The sequence below is a fragment of the Carettochelys insculpta genome, chromosome 15 (assembly GCF_033958435.1).
Source record: "Carettochelys insculpta isolate YL-2023 chromosome 15, ASM3395843v1, whole genome shotgun sequence".
In the NCBI taxonomy this organism is placed as follows: Eukaryota; Metazoa; Chordata; order Testudines; family Carettochelyidae; genus Carettochelys; species Carettochelys insculpta.
Window position 1 is genome coordinate 9,013,506 of NC_134151.1, and position 23,546 is coordinate 9,037,051.

General features: G+C 46.1%; 1 protein-coding gene across 1 annotated transcript in view; it reads right to left on the minus strand.

Moving 5' to 3' along the window:
- The window catches only part of TENM2 (teneurin transmembrane protein 2), a 1,128,689-nt gene that overhangs the window by 24,816 nt on the left and 1,080,327 nt on the right, over positions 1–23,546 (minus strand). Inside the window, exons 22-26 of the mRNA XM_075010154.1 lie at positions 20,871–20,891; positions 11,363–11,595; positions 9,377–9,531; positions 7,990–8,864; positions 234–409 (exon numbers count right to left, since the gene is read on the minus strand). Of these exons, the coding sequence (XP_074866255.1) occupies positions 234–409; positions 7,990–8,864; positions 9,377–9,531; positions 11,363–11,595; positions 20,871–20,891 (1,460 nt within the window). The remainder of the gene's footprint in view (positions 1–233; positions 410–7,989; positions 8,865–9,376; positions 9,532–11,362; positions 11,596–20,870; positions 20,892–23,546) is intronic.

Below are 23,546 nucleotides of genomic sequence, written 5' to 3' on the forward strand. Positions count from 1 at the left end.
GCAATGATCATAATTTTTTCGACTTAACTGGGGAAGACTAAACTTCCCCTGCTTGCTCTGAGATACTTCCATTTTCATAGATTATGTATAGGAGTTCCCTCCTAGAATTTCCTGGTATATTTTTCCTGCTCAGAAGTATACTTAAAATATGACTCTTTTGAGAATGGCTCCCTAAAAGTACATGAGAGATATTGGTGTTTGTGTCCAATGTGCTGAAAAGTATAGTCTGATACCTTGAACCACTGTATAGGAAGCCTCCACAGAAGAAAGATTGGTAATAACTGTTACATCATCATCACGGTTGGAATTCTCTATATCGATAGTAATAGATTTTTCCATTTCCCGGTGAAGGCTGGTTACCACTCCAGTGGGACGTGTAACATTGGTCAAGCGTCCTTCATGGTCATAACTAATAGAAAATTAATCACAGCAAAACAGGCATATGTATAGTTATAGCCTTCTTTTAGTCAACATTATAAATGCAGCAGCTTCTTGCATGGCATGAAACAAATATTAATCTTCTAGAACATTCCGAGTCATGCAATATACTGTATTTGAAAACAATTTGTGGCTGGGAATTAAGGTTTTTCTGGGCACATTCTGATCTCTATTTCACCACTGTAAATCCAGACTAACTCCAACTGAATTAGTCTGGATTGGCAGTGTTGACACTGAGAAGAGTATGTAGCCCAGAATCATATACATTTTAATATGTGCAAGCCAGTACAACTGCATTAGCTAAGGAAAAATCACTCCTCTGTAATCTGTTAGAGTTCTCTGTCAACAAGATGTTGGATTAGAGAGAATTAGTTGATGTAATTTGAGAAAGGCTTTTTGAAAGTTCAGAAAAAGTCCTTCACAAGAGGCTATTAAGAAAAAGAAGTACTCATAAAATTCTGCCACAAATCAGTTAAGCAACAGGCTGTCTTCATTTGGTGAAAGGTTAACTGTAGGGTGCCCCCAAAAGTCTGTTCCTGCAGCACTGTGTACTAATATCAGAAATAATTATTTTTAAAAAGAAACACAATGATTTGGTAAAATCTGAGGAAGATGGAATTGTTTGGATTAAGAATGAGAAGTCTGTGAGGAATTTTAAAGTGACCTCACTACTACTAAGTGAATGCACTACTCAATGGCAAGTGAGCTTTGCTGTTAATAAATACAACAGACTACAAACAGGAACTCACACTCATTGTTTGTTTTTAACTTAACGTAAGAAAAGGAAGTTGGGCATCGCTATGGACAGCCCACTGAACAGCTCTGCTCCAAGTACAGGAGCAGCCAAAGGCAAACAAATTCTTAGTAAACATAAGGAATGGAATAGAAAATATGGAACATATTCTAGTACCATTTATGTAAATCGTAAGTGTGCCTTTGAATGGGAGACAGTTCAATTCATGCCACCCTGGCTCAAAAAGGACACAGCAAAAATGGAGGGGTTTCAGAAAGAAATTATGAAAATTACCAGAAATATGAAATAAGTATAATAAAAAGAGGGTCTGGAGAGACTGAGGATGTTTAATTTAAGGAGGGGGATACGCTAGAAGTATACAAAATTATTGTTTACATATTTCATATAAATTACACCACCAATTTCTAGAGAAATTAAATAGGACAATCTTACTTCCTCCAGTCGCAGTATTAAAAACAGAATTTCAACAAAACTCTAAGGCAGCACATTTAGAACTGGTACAAGGAAATCGTTTTTTAAACACTTTGTATTATTACCCCTGAATGCATGTATAGACAGCTGGAGGAGGCCACTGACAAACAGGATTTTGGACTCAATATAACAGACTAATCCAGGGAAAGGTTGTCTGCTATCACCAGAAGTCCTTCATATATGAGGGTTTACCTGCCTACCCACCCCTGTCAGGCTCCCCCAGACCCAGCCTTCCCCCTCCCCCCAGAAAAGAGCCCAGCCACTCACCAGAGGAGCTGATGGACCCCGTCATGTTGCTGGAGGTGCTCAGCAGTGCAGCTGGAGGCACCTGGCCATGTGGCTGTGGCTCCCTCGTCACACAGAACTAGAGGTGCCCCAGGGTGTGGTTAGAGCTGCCTCATTGTGTGCAGCTGGAAAGGCCACCACATGGCCTGAAGACGCCACCAACGGAGCCCTCACATATGCATGATGGCTCCAGCAGAGGAGGTGGCGGCTCCTCCAGGCTGCACCAGCCGTAAGTCCTTTAATTTTTTGGAGGGAGGGGTATGATTTTATGGACCCCAGAGGAATTCAGGAACAATGGGGGATGTCTGTTTTTCCCAAAATCCGCTAATTCAGGGTCTGCGAAATCGAAGGTTTACTGTACTTTGATTTGGTAAGGCAATTTCTATGTTCCTAAAATACAGTCCCAGGGTGAAATCTTAGCTCCATTGACATTAACTGGGATTTTGCCACTGATGTCAGTGGGTCCAGGATTTTGCCCCATATAGTGCCTACAATATTGCCTAGGAGGGAATGTAAGTAAGAGTCAATAGAGTGTGGGTGAGACCTAGAGCTACCCAGGAAACAGAGATCTCATTGATTTTGCACAGGGCAGTTGATGAAAACTTCCTTAACGGGTGATGTTGGTGGCTCAAACTGATTTCCTGGAGCTGTGCAGCAGACATATACAATGAATTTATTAAACAATGGTTATGATGGAGCAGGACATTTCCTGGGAAATGATGAGTGCCTGGGAGAAGTTAGTATCTCAGATTCAGCCAGGAGCTGCTAATCTTCAGGAAATCCCCTGCCCCAGAGGTGTTATTACCACTGCAACATGACAAAAGGAGAAAAGGTGAGTGGATCCTTTATATTTTTTGGTTAATGGGTGAAGCAGCTTCTGTTGACAACTTTTGAGCTAATGTGGAGATAGGCAAGGTGTATGTCCACATACACGTAAATATATCCTCGTGACATACTTTATAAAATTCAGCCTGATTCAAGGGTATTACTGGGACTGGAGTAAGTAAGATTGTCCTATTTAAGGGTATCCTTCTTCACTTTCTTGGGATACTCCAAAGGCCCCCTCGGATATCATCAGAGACCACATCAACATCCTATCCCTTATGCCTTACAAATAATCTTCAGTTATCTTATGTGAGTCTGCTGTCAGCTGTTCATGAGCCTTGACTGTTCATACTTAAGATACATTCAAAAATAATTCTGTCATACTTTTAGCAGGTATAGGTTGCATAAAAGACAATGAAGTCAAATAACGTAGCACTGTATTTCAGCAGGGAAATTGTTATATATATCTTGAAATAAATTCACATTTATTCCTAAACTTTAATTCACGTTACTTTTTAGATGGTTTTTTTGTTGTGGTTATTTCACAACTCACTATCCTATTGCAATAATAGGGACTCATTATCTTCATTTGAATGTGAAGGTGTAATGGTGTTGGAAGTATTACATACTGCCTTTACGGAGAGCAGAGTTGATTATCTAATAGATTTTTCCATCTTTAATTGATATGATCCTATATTTAGCAAAACAAATGCAGCAATGATAGAGAGTTAATTCTCTGGAAATAGACACTTCACACATTCAATCTAATATGGTGCACGATGTCAATAGGGATTCACCTATATTTTATTTAACTATTACTTACCATCTCATTGGCAAAACAGCTTTGTGCGGGGACAGGCTCAGGATATTAAAGAATCACAGTAAATCAGCCACCCAGAGTCAGTTTCAACTAGATGCCTGTATTTATCTTTTGCAATACTTTTCCATGTGGAGTATTTGCATTTTACACACTGCTTCAGTTTCACTCTTTATACATTGTTTTTCACACACTTGGTATTATGCACATTCTTCTTGTAACTAAAAATGCCCCAGAGACACAGACATCTTTGTGGATGGCACACTACAGATGTTTTGTAACCTAGACAGAGCTGATCATGTGGCTCTCTTCTTTAATTACATGAAAAAAATTTGGGCTGCAAGCATATAGAATACGTTTAGGGTGCTGATGCATTTACGGCTGGTGATGTAGATTAACAGAAAGAATAATCTTTCTGGTCTACCAGTTACATATTGTTGTTCATGATACTTAACCTAGCTGCAATACTTACTTCAAAACAGATGAGATATTTACCTACTATCTACCCTTTCTGAAACATGCTAATTTACTATTTACTGGACTACTTACTACCAGGCATGCTAGTACCTGGTATTTAGCACCAGGAATAGTCCCAGGGAAAGGACCTAGCAATATTATGAACACTATAAAAAATACCATGTAATACTTTCAAGAAGCATGGCAGCACATCTCAGAACACGACTGTCACATTTCCGTTTTAGTACAGGTTGAACCTCTCTCATCCAGCATCCTTGGGACCTGACCAGTGTCAGATGAGAGAATTTGCTGGACCCCGGGAGGACAATATTGTCTAGTACATTATCAAGACTTCCACTAGTTATTGGGCTCCTAGAAGACATTTAGGGGTAAATTACAGCTAAATAACAGCACAGAACACTGAGAGCCAAGACTGCTGGCTGTAAACTAGCTTTATGGGGCCACAGGAAACTTGGCCACACCCATGATAAGTGGTCATCTTGCTAACTAAAATCATGCTGGATTATGGATGTTGCCAGACGAGAGAGTTCAGAATTCGAGAAGTTCAACCTGTAGCTGAAGAAAAATGATCAGATGTCATCCTGTAAAATCATGCCAAGATACTGTCTCATGTCATGACTTTTAATTGCCCTTTGGCAGACCAGTATTGTACTTCTGAATTTTTCAATTAAAATTATTTCTAATTATGAAATACTTCTGTAATTTGTAATTATTGTAATATTATCATTTTATATATATATATCTCCATTCATTAAAATTTGTGCTGTTTGGTTCAAAGCTTAGCGTCTAGGAAGCAAACTAGTTGATACTACCTGGCTATGTCTACACTACAGCAATCTGTCAAAAGAAGTTCTTCTAGAAGATCTCTCCCAAAAGAACTTCTTTCAAAAGAGTGTGTCAACACCCAAAAAAGTGGATCAAAAGAGTGATCTCCTCTTTCAATAAAGAGCATCCACACAGCCCCTGCTCTTTCAAAAGAACAGACCAGGGACTGAAAAATCAGGTGCCCTGAGTACTGCTCTTTCAAAAAAAGTCCTGCGGAGCGTCTACATGCATTTTCTTTCAAAAGAAGGCTCTCTTCCCGAAACCAGAGTGGAAGAGTGATTTTGAAAGGAGTGACGTGTTCTTTCAATTTAATTTCAAAAGGATGTTTGGGGTTTTTCGAAAGAGCCCCCTTTGTTTGAAAAATATTTTAAAAGAATTTGCTAGTGTAGACACAGCCCCTGTGATCTAGTGAACACTGAACTATTGATAATCGATAACCAGTAAGGTAGTGGTCTTTCTAAAATCCCAAGCACAACTCATCATCACAAATGTTTCACAAAACTCAGACACAGTTAATATTAATTTGATTCAGTGATCAGTATTTCACACTCTCTTGGGCCTCAGTCATGTAACTAATTAAATACTGATGTGGATGTAGGTTGAACCGCTGAAATCTTGGTCTCTCTGGTTCGACCTCCTCTGTGGTCTGGCAGGACCACAGATGTTGCTGGACCAGAGAGCCCCAGGGGCTGACAGCAGGGGCCAGCTGGGAGTCCAGTGGCTGGGAGCCACAGCTAGGGCTGGGCAGCTGCATCTTGGCCAGTGGCAGGGAAACTAGGGACAGCGGCAGCTGGGACCCCCAAACATGGTCAGGCAGCTGCAGCTGGGCTGGTGGCAGGGAGCCGGGAGGGAGGGGGCTGGGAAGCCACCGGTGGCCAGGGAGATGCAGCCAGAGCAGGCTGGCGGCTGGAATCCCTGCCAGACCTGGAGTGGAGCCCAGTGACTGGGGCTGGCAGCCAGAGCGGGTTGATGGCCCAGAGGGGAGCCCAGGAGTGGAGGCCAGTGGCCAACAGGGAAGCATTGACTTTCCCTGGTCTGGAACCACTCAGGTCCCCAGAGTGCCTGACCAGGGAAGTCTAACTTGTATACAAAAATGAACAGATGTTCAATTTAGTGGTCACATTACACAGTGACCAGGAGATGGCACTGTTTTCCTTTTTTTAAAAACCAAACACAGCAGAGATAATGCTGATGTGCATTAGTAATTCAGTTCTTTTGCCAGCTAGATCAACCAGTTACTTATTATGTTCATCTATTATTTTTGTTTTGCTTTCCTGCAAAAAGTCAGCAGTGGTTAAGTAGTAGGTGACCATATGTTATAGGTGGAAACCCATGGCTTGGAGGAGAATCTAAGAAAAACAAATCTAGGCCCAGTCCTTTGTAAATAAAGCTTGACAAATACTTTCTAAGTATAACCTGGCAAAAAATTACGACTAACTATGGTATTAATTAACTAGTTCAGCAAAATTCTCACTACCTAGGTAACAGGCTTGGTATATTTAAAAGCCAAAACAGTCACTTCTACACATTTATCATATATAGGCTACGTCTACACGTGAAGCCTACATCGAAATAGGCTATTTTGATGAATAACGTTTACACACCCTCCAGGGCTGGCAATGTCGATGTTCAACATCGACGTTGCGCAGCACCACATCGAAATAGGCGCTGTGAGGGAACGTCTACACGCCAAAGTAGCACACATCGAAATAAGGGTGCCAGGCACAGCTGCAGACAGGGTCACAGGGCGGACTCAACAGCAAGCCGCTCCCTTAAAGGGCCCCTCCCAGACACAGTTGCACTAAACAACACAAGATCCACAGAGCCGACAACTGGTTGCAGACCCTGTGCATGCAGCATGGATCCCCAGCTGCAGCAGCAGCAGCCAGAAGCCCTGGGCTAAGGGCTGCTGCACACGGTGACCATAGACCCCCGCAGGGGCTGGAGAGAGAGCGTCTCTCAACCCCTCAGCTGATGGTCGCCATGGCGGACCCCGCTATTTCGATGTTGCGGGACGCGCAACGACTACACGGTCCCTACTTCGACGTTGAACGTCGAAGTAGGGCGCTATTCTCATCCCCTCATGGGGTTAGCGTCTTCGACGTCTCGCCACCTAACGTCGATGTTAACATCGAAATAGTGCCCAACACGTGTAGCCGTGACGGGCGCTATTTCGAAGTTAGTGCCACTACTTCGAAGTAGCATGCACGTGTAGACACGGCTATAGTGTTACTTATTTAGGAAACTATCTTGCTGCTAAGTAAATTACGATAAGGCTATTAAGGAAAGGATAATTATTAGAGAAAATTGAGTTTGCTTTTCCAGCCTTTTAATATACCTAGGCACTTTATCTCTGATCTGTTTCAGTTAAAGAGGAAATTTTGTCTTTTGTTAATCTACCTGCTCATGAAAACCAATGTGCTTTTGGGCTATCTTCAAATTTTATAAGTCACACTGGGGTCTTACAGATACCTTGGGATCTAATTTCCTCACCCATCTCAAGGATGAACAATCAGTAAAGTTAATCAACACTTTATCTCTCATATGTAATATGGGTCCAATATCCTGACATTTGAACAGCAAGGCTTGTAATTTGAGTTTCAAAAGAAACTAATATTGAAATCTCCCGACAGAAGCAGCCCTGTGGGCTACAACAACAAATTACTGTGTTGGGAACTGGGCAGTCTAGGTTGGAAAAGGGAACTTGAATTCTTTGCACTCTCACTTACAGCAAAGAAAGTTGGGCCCAATCCTGCAACAAGTAGTGCAAACGCAAGTTACTGATCCTGCAAGGAGCTAGCAATTTGCTGTGAGGTAGGGGGGCTCTGTTTACCCATACACTCCAGTGGGACATAAGGGTGCTCAGCAGCTCACAGGAATCATCTGTCTTATGCCAGGATCCAGCAAAGATTCTTAATGTTAACAAAATCACACATGACTCCGGTACCTATTACATTAAGATTTAAAGGCCTGATTCAGTGTTCACTGAAGCCAATAAAAAGATGACCCTTGATTTCAATGTGCATTATATTAGGCCCTGACCACTCTCACATGACAAAGAAATGCAAACTCAACAGATTGTAAAAAAGTTTCTTACTCATAAAAGGTTGTCCACCCTGTTTCATCACTCTTTGTTGCCAAGAGCCCAGTATTTCCATTATAAGTCATTAATCCAAGCTCCAGGATCTGGGTAGACACTAACTTGAGTCCACCATTCATGCCAACAGCCAGTGTGACAATCTGATTGTCAGGCATCAGTAAATGGCGTGGCATTCCATTGTTATCCCGACGAATTTTTAAGGAGTTACCGTTGTTATCAATCACCTCTGTGACGTCGTTGTCGGCGTTGTAGCTGAAATTATACAGATATTCTCCGGTAACAAGACTGAGGGTGTACTGGTGGATGCCATCAGCATTGAAGACATACAGCTCCTGTTCTCCTGGAGAAGCTGCCTCATATTGGTTGACAGAATTAAGAACAGGCCTGTTTTTACTAACAGCCCTAATGCGGATATTTCCAAGGTCAGCTATGTAGATAGTGCCATCTGGTGCCACAGCTAAGGAGGACGGGGAGTTTAAGATGGCATCAGTGGCATAAGCATCATCTCCGGAATAGCAATTACAGTTGACGTCATTTTTGCAGTCACAGTCTGAAGCTGCCCCTGCCAGGAGGCAGATTTCTCCATTGGTAGTTACCTGGCGTAGTCGATTAATTTTCTTCTCATCTGTCTCACTGATATACAGGACTCCCGTGTGAGAGATGGCAATTGCACTGGCTGACTCCAGTGCAGAGTGAATGGCCAGTTTGCTAAGGGAGTAGTCTATCCCAGGAACCTGACAGTGCATGGGACGTCCAGCGATGATGCTAACCTGATGGTTTTCTGTGATCCGTAAAATCACGTTGTTCTCCAAAACATAAAGTGAGTTATCCATTGGATTGACAGCAAGATCAGTTGGCCACTCCAGCCGCACCTATGAACCACGATAATTCACTATTATTGTACGACTCACACCAAATAAGTAAATTGCTTTAAACAGATAATAATTATAAGTGAAACAGCAGTAAATTAGTCAATGGTTTAACAGAGTAAAGCAAAGTAGTAAGTGCTGTTTTTAATACTTGTATGTACAAATTAAAAATATGGACAGTGCTAACTTCGGTTAATTATGTATGTTGCAAAAACCTCTATGGTAAGTATAGAAAAATAAAAGGCAACTATACAATAATTTCCATTATCTCAAATTTATTGCTCTATAACTGTAAATAACTTGTGTTGATGGTTGCAAGAGGTAAAGTTCATTCTTTTCAGTAACTAATTATATAAGCTGTTATCTTGCCCTACATAATACCATCAATAGCTTCTAAATCCTTTTTCAGAAGAGCCTAACATACTGTATTTTCTACTGAGAATGGCTAGGCAATTATCCAAAGTAAATAGCCATCTGTTGTATGGCACATACACAAAAAGGAAGTAAAACTCTACCTGGGTGACATCCATGCTGGAATCACAGCTCAGTGGTCGAACAGCAGTTAGGTCATTAGAGCCCAACAGAGTTGATATAATTCCATTCTGATCAACTTTCCGAATCATAGTGGCATCAACAAAATACATGAGCCCGTACTTATCCACTGCAATTCCTACAGGTTTGCAAAACAGGCAATAATCAGTGCTCTGGTCTCATGCTTTTCTGATAAGTTCATTCCAATTATGGACAATTACAAAGTGCTTTCTTTTTTGTTCATCCCCATTCTTTCAGGCCCTCAGTTCCTGAAACAGCAGTCCAAATCTTTGTCGGTGTACCTCTGTTGAAATCAATGGAACTATGCTGACTTATGATGTGTTTTTTTAACTAGTCAGACAGTCTTTAATTTTGCATTAACTTATTATTTTGACCTTTGCTCTTTTCCACCTTCGTATAAAGAAACTTAAAACTATTTTTTCAAAGGATTTTTTTTTCTTGATTCTTACATGAAAAATTCGGATTTTGTTTCTCTTGGAAGATTCTATGGCTGTGGCCACACTAGCCCCTCCTTTCAGAAGGGCTAATGTAATGTGGCACTTCTGAATATGCTAATAACACACTGCCATGAATATGCAGTGCCTCATTAGCATAATGGCAGCTACATGTGCTTTGAAATGGCCTGTTTCCATCCGTGTAGCTGGCGATCTTTCAAAACGACCCCCTAATTTCGAAAGCCCCTTCTTCTCAAAACCAGATGGAAAGAAGGGGCTTTTGAAATCAGGAGGTCATTTTGAAAGGCCCCCAGCTACATGGGCAGCGTGCATTTCAAAACTGGCAGTTTCGAAGCACACGCACTGCATATTCATGGCAGTGCCTTATTAGCATATTTTGAAGTGCTATATTACTGTAGCCTCACTGAAAGGAGGGGCTAGTGTGGCAACAGCATATATGTAATTGGAGATTGTGTAGACTTTGACTACATAGACCACATCAAGAAAGACCAAGAGCGGAAGTGGTTTTTCACTCTGGATATTTCAAAATTCTTTGAGCTCTGTTCCTGCCAACTTTCAAGCCTAGTTCACTGTCATAAACAAACATATGTCTGAACTTCGCAGTTAAACCAACTTAACCCCAGCGCAGACAGCACTAGACTGAAAGGAGAAGTCTCCTGTCAACCTAGCTGTCGCCCCTCTGGGAGGTGGAGTGCTTATGCTGATGGGAGCAGCCCTCCCATTGGCTTAGGATGCATCTTAACTGAGGCACTCAAGCAGTTCCAGTGTTTTAAGTGTAAACAAACCATTGCACATGTACTTAACTTTACATAGGCCAGTAGTCCCATTCCATTGCTTGTGATAAATTTAAGCAACTATGTAAGTGTTTGAAAGGTAGGAGCCTTTGTGCTGGTTTCTGTTTGGTTTTCATAACATCTACTTAACTCGAACGAAGAACTCTCCTGAGTAAAATGTTAACAAACACACCCTCTTTAATTAGAGCACTCCCAAACCCCTGATTTCAGTGCTCCAAGCAAAATAGCAAAGGGAAGACTATACTCCTTATTTCATTTGAGATGAAAAAAAATGTAAAAGTCTCCAAACACCCTTAAAATCTTTTCTGACTCCTTACCATATATTATAAACCTTAGTAAGACACAGCTATTTTTCCCATTGATAGAACTAGGCTAAGGAACACCGGACTGAAATGAATAAAAATACCACATTAGGCATGCCCCAGTCTCCCAGCTGAAAACAGGACTGCATTTCCAACAACGGTGTGGTTTCCACTTCAAAAGGTGGCTTTTAGCATTCTGTTTTCCTTTTGCAGCAAACAGTGAAAGGGTAATAAAGTTTGCTTTAACTAAACAAAGCATGATCGCTTGCCAATCCACTGTGATTAAAGCACAGAATAAAAATTGCCATGCAAGTAGTGATTTAATTACTAGATAATTATATCCAGATCCAGCCTAGCCTCAGACAATTGCTTTCTCCAGTTTCTTTTGCTTCCTTTACCTCGAGGGCTCATTAGGGTTGCGTCCACGGCCTTCCCTCCATCTCCACATCTGGCTTCATCAAATGGCAGACACTGCTCTCCAGTTCCTGCAACCACTTCAGAGTTGCCAGCCAAGTCTTTTGCACCCATGAGGGATTTAACACGGTAAATTCGTCGACTGTTGGTATCGGATACGTACAGTGAACCCGAAACAGGATCCACAGCCAGGTAATATTTGTGGGCAGGATTGTTGCTTTAGGAGGGAAAAAACAGAAAACAGACATGGCTGAGCAGTCTAAAAATATCCTAGATCTTTGGCCTTAGACAGTTATCTGCCACTTAAAGAACTGGAAATAACATTTGCACCTTTTAATAACTCGAGGCATCTGAATTACTTGAAACCCTTTATTTTCCACACTGCTGATATATTGCCACTTCATTTGGGCACATTGCTCTTAAAAATCTACTAACAACAAACTCTACAAATGGCATAATGTGAAGCATGAACCAAAGAGAAGGAAAGATGAGTAATGTGTCTGGGATCTGATTACAGACTGGGCAGCATCATCTGAAGGGTGTAGAGCTTGCCCTCTCCCTTTTCACAATAATTTTCTTCCCAGACTGCCAAACAATACACTGTAGAACCTAATAAGCAGCTAAAAAACAAAACAAAACAAAAAACAGAGTAGCTGACTGGTGAGCTCAAAAATGTGCACAGCAAAAGGCCCTTCCTTCCTCCCACTGTTATGCCTATGTGCGTGCCAGAAAAATGATTAGTCCCTGAGTTACATGGATAAATCTGGCAGTTAGTATTCTTAAATGTTAGGTATCAATGGTTTCATGCTCAGAAGGATTAATACTGAAAAAGTGAGACAATGGAAGTGCCTTGCTCATTGAGTGATGCTCCAAATTCACCATCGACTGGGCTGAATTCTGCATGGTGTTGAAAAGAGACATTTATTCAGTATGTACCATTATATCATTGTTATTCCTTTGCTAGGGAGTATTTCTATAAAGTTTAAGTTTTCAAGTAAACTAGTAGAGTGTGTTAGATTCTTCATGCAGTTGAAATGGGGCCAGATCTCTTTGGTTCATTGCTAGCTCTTTTCATTCTTGTACTTCCTTGAAAGCAGAAATCTCACGAATGAGATCAAAGCACCAGCCGCTGAGTCGTGAATACTCTGACACCAAATTCATGAGGGCTTACATAAGTAGAAGGTAGGTGTGTAACAAATTTATCCTTAAGCAAGCTTGTTCTCATTTGTTCTTATGCCAGATAAAATATGAAACATTTATGATATATGAAGTGGGTCAGGTCATTAAAATCAGAATGTGCCCATGTATTGGGTTTAACCTGGGCTACTCTGCTAGTGCGTAGTCGTGATTTGTTATAAAAGTGGATGCTCAGATGTATTACTGTGTCTCTAATGAAACGATAATTTTTGACAGCTTATCAAATTCTGAAACTATTTTAACAAACCATCTGCAAGCTGCGATATTTCAGTCTCTGTCGTTAATAAGTATAACTAGAGCTTGAGCAGAGGAACATTTGCAAAACCTTGCCTGGCAAGATGAATTCACTTTAATGCGTTTTTAAACAAGCTCTTGATTATGTTTCCCAGCTTGGTGAGCCTAGGGTAAGCTCTTTTAAGGTCAGCAGAGATTTTAAAAGCATGGAGGACAAATAAGAACAGTCAGCAAAGGGAAAATGCAGGTCACTTAGCAGGAAGTGGAGTTATTTGCCTCCAAAGATTCAAACTCTTGGAGTCATATGGCAAAAATGCACAATGCCAAGAGTGAGGGCATGCAAATCAAGGATGGAGGAAACAAGGCTTTTCTTCATTAGAGTCTCTCTGGAATTCTAGCCAGTGACACTTTCAGCAGTACACAGGCAACTGTGCACATGACAGGACAGAGAGATTGTGGTGAGGGACAGAGAAAGCACTCTTGTAATCCTCTTTCTCAGCAACTAACTGGACTGTCTGAAATATGGCATGATTCTGAGTCAATAGCACATTCTGCACTTTGTACAAAAATGGTAGACTCCGAAACGGAGATTGATTTGGCGGACATTACATGGGCAGAGATAGTACCATCTGCAGAAGACTCATAGGAACATAAAAATGAAGACATGGAAAGTACAATAAATAAATAGAAAATACTTGGCAGTTTTATCCCATGCAAAGATCTCAAAGCCTTTGCAAAGCTAGGTAAGTACTATTGTATCTATTTCACAGAGGAGGAAACTGAGGCACAGAATAAAGTGACTTGTGCAGTGAAATCAGTGGAACAACTGGCATTAGACTGCACTCTCCTAGTCCTTTATCCTCCCACTAGGTCACCTCCTCACTGCCTCTCCCTTTCCCCTCCTCATCAAAAAATTTTAAATTTTCTGTCTTTGCCAAGGATAAGTGGTAGGTTTCAGGAAAAGCCCAAAAGAGGCTGGCTTTCGCTAACAGGGCCTCTGAGTTATACAGCAGATGAATACCCAGAGCTGTCAGATAAAAAAAGGTGTAAATGTTATTTTAAGGTTCCCCCTTTTCCATGCAGTCCTGTGGCACCTTAGAGACGAACAAATTATTAGCTCATAAGGTGTTGTGTGAAGTAGCTGTTACCCATGAAAGCTCATCACCTAACAAATGCGTTAGTCCCTAAGGTGCCACTGGACTGCTTGTTATCTGTGTATCCACAGATGAGCATGGCTGTCCCTGTGAGATCCTCTTTCATGTGACACACATCTTCACCTTCAGCACTGGGGAGGAGGTTCTGTCACCATATTCACTTTGAGTAGGACCGCACTCTGCAAGTGGGTCCTACTGAAATCGAGGGGAACAAGGGACTAAGCACTGCAAGGTAGGGTGGCAAAATTTGGCCCACTGAAGGTGCCTCCTGGGCCTCTATCTTTCTTATGCAGTCACTAATGTGCACGCTGAGCTCACAGCCCCTGCCTGCCATAAGAATTCCAGTCAGGCTAAGGTCATGATGCAATGAGCTCATTCAGACCACTTGCTATCGTTTGCTTTAGCAGCTCTTTGGCAAGGAGGCACACTGGACATATTGGTGTTTGCTCCCTGTTAGCCGTGTCTACACGTGCACGCCACTTCGAAGTAGCAGCACTAACTTCGAAATAGCGCCCGTCACGGCTACACGCGTCGGGCGCTATTTCGAAGTTAACTTCAACGTTAGGCAGCGAGACGTCGAAGTCGCTAACCCCATGAGGGGACAGGAATAGCGCCCTACTTCGACGTTCAACGTCGAAGTAGGGACCGTGTAGTCATTGCGCGTCCCGCAACGTCGAAATTGCCGGGTCCTCCATGGCGGCCATCAGCTGAGGGGTTGAGAGACGCTCTCTCCAGCCCCTCAGCTCAATGGTGGCTGCATGGAGCGGCCCCTTAAAGGTCCCCTCCCGCTCCCTTCCTGTGCAGGAAGCTGAGGGAACATGCAGGCGGCAGCCCAGACACGCGGCCAGCCTGCACGTCCCTCAGCCAGCACAGCCACCCACCCAGCTGTGATGGCTGCCCGGCAGCCCCCCCAGCGGACCCCCCCCAAGGGAAGCCAGGGCAGCCAGCCCAGCCAGGTGGGCAGCCAGGCTGGCAAGCGGCAGCGGGGCCCCTCCTGGATGGAGGCCGAGCTGCGGGACCTGCTGGGGCTCTGGAGCGAGGAGGAGGTGCTCCAGGTAATGGGGAGCAAGAGGCAGAATGCGGATGCGTTCGCTTGGCTGGCCGACGGCCTGGCTGCCCGGGGTCACCCTGCCCGCACTCCTGATCACGTCAGGAGTAAGGTGAAGGAGCTGCGGCAGGGTTACTCCTGGGCCCGGGATGCGGCCAGCCGATCTGGGGCTGCCCCCGTCACTTGCCCCTTTTACAGGGAGCTCAGGGACATCCTGGGCCCCCGGCACACCTCCTCCCCTCCAGCCACCCTTGATACTTCGGCTGACGAGCCCCAGAAGGCCCTGCAGCCGGAGTCCACCCCGGAGGTAAGCCCCGCACCCCGGGGGCCCCCCCCGGAGCCCACCCCTGGGACATCGCGGCAGGAGGAGGAGAAGGAGGAGGAGGGGGGCTCCTCCTCTGCAGAATCCGGGCTGCAGATCCTCCTCCTGCCATCCCGGAGCAGCAGCCGGGCCTCTGACCCCCGGGGATCTCCAGACCGTGGGAGTGGACCGACAGGTATGTACCCCCCTCTGGTGTACACCCCTGGCCTTGAGGGGCAGGGGGTAATAGATGTGTGTCCAGGGCCCCCCACATGCTCACATGGCCATGGCCCCAAGGACAGCAGGGCCATGGCCCTCACAGCAGTGCATCAGCCCCTGCCCCCCGCACCCTGCACGACAGTGCCATGCCCCATCCCCGGGGCAGGGGGGAGCGGAACCTCAAGGCACCCCCGGGAGGAGGGGGTGGGACACCCCGCAGCAGCAGCAGCATGTGATGGAGTGCGGGGAGTGCAAAAGGGAGACTCAGGCTACATACGAGCAACAAGAGCCGAATAGCTCCCAGGGGCAAAGGAGGATCCTGGGGCTACAGCTGGCAGGTGACACCTCTGCCCTGAACAAAGAGGAGGGAGGAGCCGAGCTGGCTTGGAATTGGGGGGGGAGGGCGGGGGCCACAGGTAGAGGCTAGGGGAAGGGAGAGCTGGAAGGCAGCCAGCCTGAGGAGGGGGAAAGCTGCATCCCAGAGGGGCACCCCTTGGGGTCTTCTCCCCACGACGGGTTGGAAGGACTGTCCCTTCCGACAGCTGGTGCTGTCACTCCTGGGAGAAACTGGGCATCTGTGGCCTAAGAAACCTCTCCTGCTGTCAGACCCTGCGGAGTGAAGTGAGAGTTGCTCCCACCAGGGGACGGGGTGCAGGGCAGGGGGACCCCTGAACCCCATCCATCACAGCAGCATCTCCCGGGGATGGGGATGGGGAACCTGCAGCACAGGGCTGGGGGGACAAAGGCCACGGCTCAGGGCCCACACTAACGCCTGTCTCCATTCTTCTTCCCCCCCTCCTCTCCTGTGTCCCGCACCTGCACCATCAGAAGGACCGGAAGAGAGCGCCGGCGAGGCATCAGTGGTCCCGGAGAGCCCTCCGGGACCATCGCTCCAGGCCAGCCCCTCGGCCGAGGACCGACCGGCCCCACGGCGGGCTAGACGGCGGACCCCGTGCCACCAACAGCCGACGGCGACGGACCCCCAGCTGCTGGCCATCCACCGACGGCAGCTGGAGGTCGTGGAGCAGCACCTGCAGCTGCAGGAGCGGGCGCTGGCCTGGCACCAAGAGGCATGGGGGGCCTACATGGAGACTTTCAACTGCCTGGTGGACTACCTGGCCCCCCATGCCGCGCCGGCCGCCGCAGCGCCCGCCGTGCCTGCTCCACCAGCCGCACCACCAGCTGCTCCGCCCATCGCCGTCCCGTCCGCCGTCGCCCCGCCACCCACCGCCGAGGGCTGGAGCGCCGAGGGACCCCTGGAGCCAGCTGAGACTCGCCGGGCATATCTTCCGGTCTGGCCCGCCCCCAGCCAGCCCCGGACAGGGCCGCGGCCGCAGCGGGGCTTCTGGCCGCCCACGCCCAGTGCCAGACTGTAGGGGCGAGGGGCCCGGGACGTGGCCCCCCCCTTGTATATAGTTTCAACTTATTATTTTGTGCCCCCCGTTTGCCCCATCCCCCCCATGTAAATAGTTCTCCCCTTTATCCTCCCTGGTTTTCTTTTTATTAATGAGGACACTTGTTTCTTACGAATGTTTTATTTGTACATATTACTTTGTTTCCACATGTTGTATGTAGTTTGTTCTTGTTTTATATATTTACAGTTAAAAAAAAAAGTTCTCAAAGAAAAACCAGTTTGAGTTCAGCCACAAGTGCGTGCTGTCATTTGTCCAGGAAAAGTGGGAGGGGGGTGCGGTTGGGTGCTCCATGGTGTGGGCGTTGGGGCAGGAGTGTGGTGGAGGAAGGGGCGGGCAGTGGGGGGCCTGGGCAGAGTTCACCCCGCGGCCTCATCATCGAAGTGGGCCCGCAGGGCCTCCCGGACCCGGGTCCCCTCGGGGTCCACCTGCTGACTGGGGGCAGCAGGTGGCTGGACGTCGGCCCTGCCGGCCTCCACAGCCCAGCCCTGGAAAAAGGTCTCCCTCTTGCTCTCCACCAAATTGTGCAGGGCGCAGCAGGCACCCACAATCTGGGGGATGTTGTTGGGGCCCGCATCCAGGCGGGTTAGGAGACATCTCCAGCGTCCCTTCAGGAGGCCAAATGAGCGCTCCACCACCTGGCGCGCGTGGTTCAGGCGCTCGTTGAAGTGCTCCTGGCTAGCGGAGAGATGGCCCGTGTACGGGTGCATGAGCCACGGCCGGAGGGGTATGCCGCATCTGCGATGACACAGAAGGGCATGGTGGTGTCCCCCAGCGGGATCTCCCGCTGGGGGATGTAGGTCCCCACCTCCAGCCGGCGGCACAGGCCCGAGTTCCGGAAAACCCGGGCGTTGTGGGTGCTGCCAGGCCAGCCCACATAAATGTCCTGGAAACGTCCTCGGCTGTCCACCAAGACCTGGAGGACGACAGAATGGTAGCCCTTGCGATTCAGGTATTGTCCTCCACTGTGATGCGGGGCGCGGATGGGGATGTGAGTCCCATCCAGAGCCCTGAAGCAGTTGGGGAAGCCCAGGGTGGCAAAGGCCGCGATGGTGGCATCTGGGTCCCCCAGCCTCACGAGCCTGTGCAGGAGCATGGCGTTGATGGCACGCACAACCTGAGGAGAAAGCACATGGGACAGCACCAATGAGGGGTGAGCAGGGTGTGCGTGGCCCTGCCCTGCCCTGCCCTCCTCTGCCCTCCCCCGCCCTGGCCTCCCCCGCCCTCCCCTCCCCTGCCCGGGCCCTCGTCCTGCCCTCCCCCCGTGGGTTCTCTTACCTCCATGAGGACAGCCCCGATGGTGGCCTTGCCGACACCAAACTGCTGCCCCACGGATCGGTAGCTGTCGGGAGTGGCCAGCTTCCAGACAGCGATGCTGACCCATTTCTCCACTGGCAGGGCACGCCGCATGGCGGTGTCCTGGTGCCTGAGTGCGGGGGTGAGCCACTGGCACAGCTCCGTAAATGTCTGCCGGCTCATCCTGAAGTTCCTGAGCCAGCGGTCGTCGTCCCACGCCCCAAGCACCAGCCGCTCCCACCAGTCGGTGCTGGTGGGGTAGCTCCACAGCCGCCGGCGTGTGAGGTGGGTGGGGGGCGGGGTGCTGCAGGGTTGGGGGTTGAGCCCTGCTGCCCTGGGGGCAGCCCCTCCTCCGGGGTAGCAAGGAGGTGCTCAGCTGCCTCCCGCATGGCATGGATCAGGGCAAGCCCTGCTCCTGCCGAGAGGGCTGGGTGGACCTCTGGCTGCTGCTGCTGCTGCTCGGGGTCCATGACTGCGGCGCCCGGGGTCTGTGTGCCTATGTCTCCTCAGACCGCGTGCTGTGCAGGCTGAGTGTGTCTGGGAGGGGCCCTTTAAGGGAGCGGCTAGCTGTTGCCCTGGAAGCACTAGTCCGCCCTGTGACCCTGTCTGCAGCTGTGCCTGGCATCCCTATTTCGATGTCTGCTACTTTGGCGTGTAGACGTTCCCTCGCTGCGCCTATTTCGATGTTGGGCTGCGCAACGTCGAAGTTGAACGTCGACATTGCCGGCCCTGGAGAACATGTAGACGATATTCATCGAAATAGCCTATTTCGATGTCGCTACATCGAAATAAGCTATTTCGATGTAGGCTTCACGTGTAGACGTAGCCGTTGTGTGCTGAACAAGGGCAGAGAGGGTGTGAGCCTATCTACCATGCACAGTCCCAAGCTCACAAGCTCTCAGGGGCTTTTCTCTCCATGTTTGATAATGGGGCCAATAAACTCTGGCGCATAGAAACTGATGTCCAGTGAGGCACCTTCGTTATGCCCATGAGGAAGCCAACGGCTTATTTCCTCAAATACCGACATATCATATCCTGGGACACAAAGAATTCCCAAACTAGCATTTGACTGGCTAAGTGGCCATGGCCTCTCCCTTTGCCATTAAAACAACTGTCTAATTTCTTTATTAGATTTATATGAAGGAAGGGAACGCATCCTTTGTTTGAAAAGGTTTTTAATCAAATAATCAGTGTGGCTCAGAGATGCTTGACTGCCAGGTCTCAGCCCACAGCACTTACTCGTGAGCTTAGCATTTAGGACCATGAAGCCCATGGGACTCAGTCTGGCAGAAAGCTGGTCACTTGGGAGTCAGAGAAGGCAGGAGTGGGTCTGAGAGCCTGATTCTCCTCTCATTTACGCCAGAGTAATGCCGTTCACTTTGCTTGTTTCTTAGATTTAAATACTCAGAAAGCCACCCATCCATGAAGCTCTAAGCACCCTAACAATTGGTTAGCTTTACAACTGCAAATAATGGCTGCTCACCAGCATAAATAACCATGCAGATGATGACTTCATTCAGCCTTCCTCCTGATTTATTCCACTGCTGCATGGGAATAAGTCAACCTCTGCTGCACCCATCTAATCCTGGGCTCAGGAGAGGTGAGCAACCGTACATCATCTAGTGACTACACAGCTCTTCACACGTTGACCACACTCCAGGTGTGTCTACACTTGCATTCCTCTCTTGAAAGAGGAATGCAAGTGTAGACACACCCTCCTTGTTCTACTTCTCCCCCAGATCTCCATTGTGGCTGTGAGGAGGAAGGCAAGAGGCTGATGTACAACTGCTGGGGACACCCTGGAGAGTGGACTTAATGCTCATGTGGCACAGAAAGGAGAGAATTTTCCCTTTAATATCTTTGAACTAGAACCCTACCAGTGGCCTAGTCTACAGTGCTGCTTAAGTTGTTGTAAGTTACATTGCTCAGAGCTGTGAAAAAATCACCCAACATGGCATCTACACTGCACTATGCTGATATTTGATGCTCTCCTGCTGACTTCCTTTCCACCTCCTGGGGAGGATGAGCACTGAAGTTGATGGGAGAGTGTTCTGTCATTGACTTACTGCGTCTTCACCAGACCTACGAAATCTATGCTGCTGCACTGATTGCAGCAGCACCGATTTTGTATGCCAGGATAAATGAGCCTGTAGAAATGAATTTTAAACCCCAGTTAAACTAACTAACCCATCACATGGTTAACAGTCAGGAAAAGAAAGAAAGAAAGGTTATTAACGAGTGAAAATAAGTTTTTGACCCACTTTCCATTCATTAGTGCTTCTGTGATACCTTCCCAGCATTACAAAAGCCACAGCTGTACTTTGCCTCAGCCATTTAGACCAATTACAGAATGCAGGGAGAAATGCTTATGTAAAAGTTAACTTTGGGTTCATTGTACTGGCATTCTACTAGAAATTCCTAATTATTGTCAGAACTTATTTGGTGTCTTTTTGGCTGCCTTTCATAATTGCTAATGCTTATCATATTCATAACACACAATTAGCACATAAAATGTTACCATATTTGGTACATGAAAAACATTACGTTACACAAAAAACACAACACAAAAAGCAAACACAGTGAAGCAAACAAACTGTATCAAATTATATGGGAAAGAGCTCTTGGTCTTACCTATGTTTAAACTCTTTATTTCTTTATAGAAAGGGAACAGAAGGAAAAAAAAAGAACAAACAGTTAGCTGAAGAATAGATGGTAAAGCAAACATAGCATTTTGTTTTTACTGTACAAAAGGACCTAAGAGAGGAAATCTCTCTTCAACTCTTGCCTGAGGTTGGTTTCAGAATGAGACACAACAGGGGTGTTGTAATCACCAGATAGTTCCCTGCTAAGATACCCTCCCTCAAGGCATATTTTACAAGAAAGTTACTGGATCACTGACATCATCATTATATGGAAAAATGTTCATCCTGTGTGATGAGAGGGGAAGAAGTTGGCAGTTTACCATACAGTGGGCTTAATGGAGAGGTGTGATTAAGATACAGTGAAACTGGCACTAGGATCACCTCTAACAATTAAAAGCAAGCCACCCAAAAGCAGTTCCCAAGGCAATATTTTTTAACTTGTAGACTAATTTCTACGAAGCAGCTCATTTTTCCCCTGGGTCGCTGTGGTAGTTGCTTAAAGCAGGTCTGACTGTAAAAGCGGGCATTGATCAAGAAAGTCTCTAAATGGATCAAAGTGATTCTTATTTGATAACAAAGCAATAAGAGACTGTGTTGTATCACTTGATGCCTCGTGTGCTGTTTAGGGATGAGACCAAAGGGAAAGTGTCCTTCACACTTCTGGATGTGACTTAAGATATTTTGCTGGTCTTGTGTTTGTACAATTTTGTTTAAAAATACATGTTGACCATGTCTACACCTGCACCCTCCTTTTGAAAGGGGGATGCTAATAAGGCACTTCAGGATATACTAATGAGATGCTGCAATGACTATGCAGCGCCTCATTAGCATAATGGCAGCCGCGGCACTTTGAAACTGCTGCTTTTGATCGCATGCAGCTCGTCTACATGGGGACCTTTTCGAAAGGACCCCTCAGACATTAAAATCCCCTTACTCCTATAGCCAAACAGGAATAAGGGGATTTCGATGTCGTCAGGGTCCTTTCCAAAAAGGAACCCGTGTAGATGAGCGCACATGATCGAAAACGGCAGTTTCAAAGTTCCATGGCTGCCATTATGCTAATGAAGTGCTGCATATTCATTGCAGCATATTATTAGCATATCCTGAAGTGTCTCATTAGTATCCCCCTTTTGAAAGGGGGGTGCTAGTGTGGACATAGCTATTAAGCAGAATACAAGAGATTTACATAACTCTTGAGTAGCAGCTCTTATAGCACAGTCAGAACCTTGAGACTTTGCAGGTTTCACTCTGTAAATCTAGCCATGTGACAGTCATGGCTGAAGGGTCTTGCTGGCTACGATGTCAGTTGATGTCTGATCTTGGGGTAATTCTATACTGCTTAGTGAAAGAGAAATCTGAGGCATGTTTCTGTTCTCAGGTACAATTTTACATTGATGTAACTCCACTGACTTCTATGGAACTACTTGTCATGATTTACACTACATATGTAAGACCAGATTGACGTTTGTTAGCTGCCACTAATGAAGGAATATTTTGGTATTAATTATGGAAATATTATAAGCTTTAATAAAACAGAAAATATACCAGTTTGGGATTCTGGTCTTGTTCATAACTAAGGGCCCAATTCTTCCAACCCTTACTCATGGAAGTCCTATAGATTTTAATGGGACCACTCTTCTGAGTGAGGATATTTTCTGTGAGTAAAATATGCAGGGCTCAACCCAGATTCCCTTCTGAGAACGCAGAGGTAAATTGAAGAACATAAGTCCAAAGACTGTATCAAGACTGCTGTAGAATTTCAACAGTACCCAACAGGAAATACTTTCATTAGGCCATGAAAAGTATGCTGTGGAAAATAGACTTTAATAAAAGACAAGAGCAGCCAGAGAGAATCATAAAGAAAGAATAAGCACCCTGACCTTTGCTGATGTGCTTTCTTTCTTTTTTTTTTTTCCATATTCAAAAGAGGCTGAGATTGATACTTGTTCTTTACCACACAGACAGAAGGGAAGCGCGATCAAACAAGTCCTCTTGTAAACAATGGGTCAACATTTTCAAACTTGGAAGCCTACTGCTAGGCACCTATAAAAGTGAACTGATATTCAGAGATGATGGGGTGACATGGAAATAAACAGTTTGACATTCGGCACCTGAGTTTGAAAATGTAGGCCATTACTTATACACATTATAGAGCCTTAGAAATGCAGGGCTGGAAAGGACCTCAAGAAGTCATTAAGTCCAGTCTCCTGCGCGGAGGCAGAACGAAGTACAACCCAGACCATCCCTGACAGATGTTAGGCCAATCTCTTCTTAAAAAACTCCCATGATGGGGATTTCACAACATCCTTTGGCAGTTGATCACAGTGCTTTACTATAGGTATAGTTAACTTTTTCTCTAATAGCTAATCCTTGCTGAGGATTAAGCTGATTATGTCCTGTCCTATCTTCAGTGGACATGAAGAATTGATTACTGTCCACTTTATGACAGCCTCCATTAGTCTTCTTTTATCAAGACTAATGCTGCTCAGGTTTTCTAAACCTTTTAGCATTTTTGTTGCTCTTCTCTGGACATTTTCCAGTTTCTCCACAACTTTCCTAAAATGTGGTGTTCAGACTGGACATGGCAATCCAGCTGAGGCCCTCACCAGTGCCAAGTAGACAGTGACTTCTTGTGTCTTACACATAACACTTCAGAACAATATTA